This window comes from Malus domestica, chromosome 12, assembly GCF_042453785.1.
Source record: "Malus domestica chromosome 12, GDT2T_hap1".
Classification (NCBI taxonomy): Eukaryota; Viridiplantae; Streptophyta; class Magnoliopsida; order Rosales; family Rosaceae; genus Malus; species Malus domestica.
Genome location: NC_091672.1, coordinates 18,018,912 through 18,024,882, shown reverse-complemented (window position 1 = coordinate 18,024,882; position 5,971 = coordinate 18,018,912). Strand labels below are relative to the sequence as shown.

The window sequence follows — 5,971 nt, the reverse complement described above, 5'->3', positions numbered from 1 at the left end:
CAAAATGTCCATTTTTTTGGTATCCTTAGATATCTTACCCTAAAGAAGCAATAGACAATGACCCATTTGACAGTGGAGGGATACCCAACAATTATCACACTTACTTTTCAGAAAGAAGATTCCCACTACGAAATATGAAGGCCCCCCAAGTAACTTAGCACTCAATCTTCTTGTTTCAAGCTTGCAAAATATCACTAATCCGGACAGCTGCAGTTTACATATGCGACATGTTAGTGGTTATTTCGGGCACGACACCTTATATGACTTTAACTATGTATGAACATGGAACCAATGTGTATATGATTGACATGATTAACACTGTTCAACTATTATTACATTAATAAAATAATTACTTTTCTCATTTTTTTATGAATAATATAAGTTATTGTGGTATTTTATTCTTGTTTTTATATATTGTTTTGTATAGTGATCAAATGTAGATTTATACGAACACAACACATATTAATGGATAAATCTGAACATAGATAGTTGGATTATTTTATTATTATTTTACATCGTCTGAAATGTATAGTTCCATATAGTACTTTTAGTTTTTAACAAACTACGTTTATATACAACAAAGTTGAAACTAATTGCATATTTACAACAGTAATACGGTGTTCACTGGACAATGTTCAAAGAAGAACTTCCACTGGATTGTTTAGGACTTCCCTTTCCAATGGACAGATCCCGGCTCCAATCACCAATTCCATCGTAACAATCCGGAGCTGCGATGAGATGCATCCAGAGGCCATCCATCTTCAAATTTGCGACCATAAGTTTTCATCAAGGATGAATAACCAAACAAGGAAAAAAGTGAGCATAAAAGTTAACTAGTCATCGTCACACTCCTCGACGCTCTCTTCGAGAATCGTCTCCAAAGTAGGCGAATTCGAAATCTTTCGCGGGTAAATGACTGGTGCCGGAGCCACCTCAATCCATGCATTCAAGTTCCTCATTCCCTTAGCCATTGAAGCTTGAAATTTAAAAGCATTCTCTTCAATGAATTGTGATTGCAAAGAACAAACAGAAAAAATGACTCTCTTCCCCCTTTATGTCAAGAAAGAAGAGAGAAAGGGCTAATTTACGTAAAATCTATCAAACAGAAGGGTTTTTGTCAATAGGGAACTCAAGAAGTTGGGAAATTGGTAGGAATGTTAAGGCGTTTATATACTGGGAAATCTGCAGCATTTCTGGTGGTAATCCGCAGTTCATGTGGGTAAAGTTGGAAAACGACTTGTAGCAAACCTCAAAAACATGAGGTCAAAAGTCTAATTACGGCATTGTAACGGACACAAAACTTGCCGGGTTTTTTTGGCAAACGACTTAAAACCTGGGAATAGAAGATACGTGCTAGGAAAATAAGGAGAACCATCCAACAAACTCCCACTCTCTCACTGGATTTTTTCCTTCACTTTTTCATTTCTGTGGTAACAAACCACTGACCTGCGATCGCATGCGTTACACAAGAAACTTCATCAATTCACATGGTCTCCCCTAAGACTAACCTCTTTTCCAAATGAACCGAACCTCAATAGCACATTCATCAAAGAGATACGACTATCTCTCTAGGTTGCGCACCCTCTCCACAATCATTTTACTAGTGCTTGAAAAACGACTTTATTGGCCCGTAGAGCAGATCGTGACCTTAGTTTCGCTTGGTCGGGGCAGAGTTTCAACTTGCCTTCCACCGAATATAAAAAATGCTTAAGCTGCCTAAGATGCTAACATCCCGGCGAAGAGAATCATTATTTGTGTCACATCTTCGAATTCAAGAGAAGACTTTCCTCTCATCTCTCAAATTATAAGCATTGAAGTGATCGAGTGAGGGAGAGGAAGAAAACTATTGCGCACACCCCTCATTCGCCATAATAGAAGGTAAGGCAAAAGCAATTTAAGCCCTTCTGATCTCCCGAGAAGCCTCTAATGAACTGTTATAAGTTTCTATTATATAACAGAAAATTGAAGTATAAAAAATCTGAGGAAGAATATCATAGTTACTGCACCTTGAGTGGTGTCTCCCAATCCACCATGGCTTACTCGCACCTTCTCTTGCCATCGCCAATCTAGTGACCAAGGAACTAGACCTTATGCAAAGCACCTTTTTCACAGAGCAGATTTTCCCTTATGATTTGGAATCGGTCATAGTCTGCCAAGAGGGCAACAAAGCACCTAAGAATTTTCTGCCGAAGTCCTTAACTAAGTTACATAGTTGTTTTAACACCTTTAAGCACTCCAGTAAAACAAGTCCCCCCTCAAGGAGAGTTCTTATTCGTTTATAAGAAAAACCCCTTTAGTAGTAAGGCGGTCCAGTTAAATTTAGTAACTTAACTCCACAAAGGTAAGAACGGGCGTGCTCTATTGCGGGTGTAACGGAGAGAGGAACTCTCTTTCTAGAAGAGGGATTAGTGATAAAAGTCGTCCAAAATATTAGCTAAATGAGCAACTCATGTTGAAGTCTTAGGTCTAGCACGTTGCATCCTTGAGCTGTCTGATCACTTGATCAATACCAATCCTAAGACCAAATAGTATCTCAAAAGAGTACATGCTGTGAAGATGCAAACTACCCACACCTGGACAGAGATAACCTGTGAAGCTTCACTATTCCCTTGGATTGGCATTGGGCCTTTCCTAGCGCAGATTTAGATGATGAGCTCAAATTAACCCTGTGTCAAAACCTATGGGCCAAGGAACAAACTCAAGTAAAAAGTTTCTATGGGGCGTAGGCCTGCCAAAAGATAACGAAGGCGTGTTACCTCAGGCCAGACAGAGATTGGCCCTTGAGTGCAAAAGCCAGAAGGGAGCTTGAGTGTAAGACCAATCCGTCAAGCAGGGACAAAAGTCGTCCTTAGTGATCTGACGGTGCCAAGTTAAAGAACCGTAGAGCTACGGATAAAATTCACTTTAGGGATAACATGGTGATCTTCCCTAAGAGCTCACATCGATCGAACCAGACAACTACTGATATCTAAAAATATCAGTTCTTAGAATGTCGTTAAATATATATCATATATATTGTAAACTATCAGATCGAGTATTACTTAGATGTGAAACTTGCAGACCTATCGGACAATATCTAAATTGAGAGAAACTTACCGACACTAAAAATACTATTGGCAGTAAAGCAAGCTAATAATGTCCTTCCATGTGTTTTAACCATCATACATTACATAGCCTGGTATCACAACAGGTATCACAACACGATGGCTTCCCATGGCGTGGAAGTTCTCCACACCAGGAAAAAAAAATTGCATACGGAATACTTCCATGGAGCCACTAATACAAGGCCACGTGAAGAGCTTAGCACACTTCATCGTATTAGTGGGTCGGGACTCCACGATGATGGTGAACCAGTTTCACCTAAAGTGCTTATTATACCCTTCGGTAGACTCGATCACTCAAACCACAAGACAGACTAGTGAGCAATGTTATGAGAACTAAAACATCAGCAACAACACTGTTAGGATCTTAATGACTTCCCAATTTCAGATAAGTGATTTTGAAACTAAAATCCATGTTTGATAACTAACAAGGTATCGGGTCACGCAATAATCTTTTAATATTTTAACCAAACGTCCAAGTATACAAGCTGTAATCCCGACTTCATGATGAACAAATGCAATTAACAGAACATATACATTTGAAATTCACACGAGGGGAAAACAAACACAATTGCTCCAACTCAAACTTGTAAGCAAAACGTGAAAATATTCTCGGAATCAAATACCACCATCATTTGAACAATTGCTTCATAATCCAAAACACAATTGCATAAACCATCTTTCAAACTAGATTTCACCATAATTCACACTATAAACCCCATCAAGTCAATTGTTTCAACACCGGTTTACACCGAAACCATCAAATTTAACATCGAAATGCTAAATCATCTGTGAGTGATTTTAAAGAGATCACTCATCACTTAACAAAAAGCAAAAATCAATCACCACACAATCATTCATGAGCATAAAGAAAATGCATTTCAACATTAAGCAACAAAATCAAGTTCATAAATTAACACTAATGCATTACAGCTCCGAATTCGATCAACGATTTCAATGCTCTATAGAAATTCATAACTGGGAAACCAATTTAGAATTAAAACCCAAAAATATGAAATCTTTATAGAACCCAAAAACTGACTAGCATTATATAAAACCAAAAACATAGCTCATCAGTCCAAGGGAATTTCGACATCACCGTCGGCAATCTCCTGCTGAAGATCCTTCGGGTCCTTGCCATCTACGGTGCACCCTACAGAAACGCAAGTGCCCAGAATCTCCTTCACGGTCCCGGCCAACTCCTTCGCCATGGACCTGTTCCTCATCACCTTAGCAATCTCGATCACGTCGTCCAACGAAATGTTCCCACTGTGCTTGATGTTCTTAGTCTTCTTCCTGTCGCGCTCCGGCTCCTTCAACGCCTTGATGACGAGCGCTGCGGCGGAGGGGACGACGGAGACCTTGGCCTGACGATTCTGCACGGTGAGCTTGACGGTGACTCTCAGGCCCTTCCAGTCCTTGGCAGTCTCTTTAGCGATATCTTCTCCGATCTTTTTGGGGGAGAGACCCAAAGGACCGATCTTGGGAGCGAGCGAACTGGCGGCGCCGACCTCGCCTCCGGTTACACGGACGTAGACATCGACGACCTGAGAAGGGTCGAATTTGGGAGGCATGGCTTCTTCGGCGGCGCTCTGGGTTTGGGGGCGTTAGGGTTTTGGGGGGTGAAGGAGGCTGAGTGAGAGTGAAACGTGTGGATTTTGTAAAGCGGTTCACATGCCGCTAGGGTTTTGTGTGGATTGGGGGGGAGTTGCGAACGGAATGACGGAATTGTCCTTGGGCTTTGTCGGGGTTATTCTGTTGGGCTTTTTAAACATTTTGAGACCCGTGATCCAGTCATAAAGACGTTGGTCGAAGAAGCCCGTTATCCACGGGGCACCGATTAGTCCGACTTTAGCCCAGTAGGTCAGGTCAAGCGTTCGAACTTCGATCATGGTGAATTGATTCCGAGGGTCCGCGCACTACGGATCCTCCATAAAGGTGTGAGAGTGGTGGTTAGACATTAGGGATCTTCCATAAAGGTGCTTACTGGTTACTTATTATTAATTTAAGCTTTTAATTTTCTGTCTTTTTTTTTTAACCAGGAATAAAAAGACAGAAAAAGACATTGAATCTAGCTGTAAAAAAAATTTCACGTGGAAAATTTCGAACGGAAGTATCATCCCGATGTGGAAATTGGTAATACCGTATCACTCAATAACTTCTCATTGATACAACACTTCGAATATGCTAAATTGTAGCGGTAGTGTGCACTTTGTAAATATTATCTTTCTATTATTTCAGGTTGAATAATTTTATCGAAATGTCAACTTCCCTCTCATGTAGATAATATCATTTGTTAAAAATAAATAAATAAACATTTTCATCTAATTTCTTAAAGGCCCCACATCCAAATGCCCAACTACCCTCTTTAACTCATCAATTCTGTCACTCACTACTACGGTCTAGTGGTATTCCTTTTCACTTGAAAGTGAGAGATCTTAGGTTCAAATCTCGTGAATAGCGAATTTGATATCAAATTAAATTGTTCATTGTGTGGCTTAGCCTAACTCTCTCTCCCTTAATGTAAAAATATCATTGTATTCAAAAAAAAAAAAAAAACTCATCAATTCTCTTCCTCAACTAACCCTAGCTGCACAACTCTCTTCCTCTCTACCCTCTATAACAGAAAGGCTTCTTATGCAACTAAGAGCTTGTTTGGCATTCTATTTGAATATAACTTTTTTAACTTAAAAATATTTTTCAAATTTTATACCTTGAGTACTTGTTTGGTATGGCTATTTTTAAAAACTATACTCAAAACCAACTTAAAAATTTGCCTAATTGTTGAAAACAATAAAGGTAAGTTGGTAGAGTTTTTTAACTTATACCATATGCTTCCAAATATTTTATGTGCACTCTATATTTTCTCT

The 5,971-nt window shown here is 39.5% G+C and overlaps 1 protein-coding gene across 1 annotated transcript; it reads right to left on the bottom strand.

The window, feature by feature from the left end:
* Nucleotides 1-3,961: 3,961 nt before the first annotated feature.
* On the bottom strand, nt 3,962-4,769 carry LOC103450122 (large ribosomal subunit protein uL11). The gene has a single exon (XM_008389439.4). The coding sequence runs from the start codon at nt 4,673-4,675 to the stop codon at nt 4,175-4,177; it is 501 nt and encodes a 166-aa protein (XP_008387661.1). The 5' UTR covers nt 4,676-4,769; the 3' UTR covers nt 3,962-4,174.
* Nucleotides 4,770-5,971: the final 1,202 nt, after the last annotated feature.

Coding starts and splice junctions, on each gene's coding strand:
- LOC103450122 (XM_008389439.4), bottom strand. CDS start 4,675: ATGCCTCCCAAATTCGACCCTTCTCAGGTCGTCGATGTCTACGTCCGT.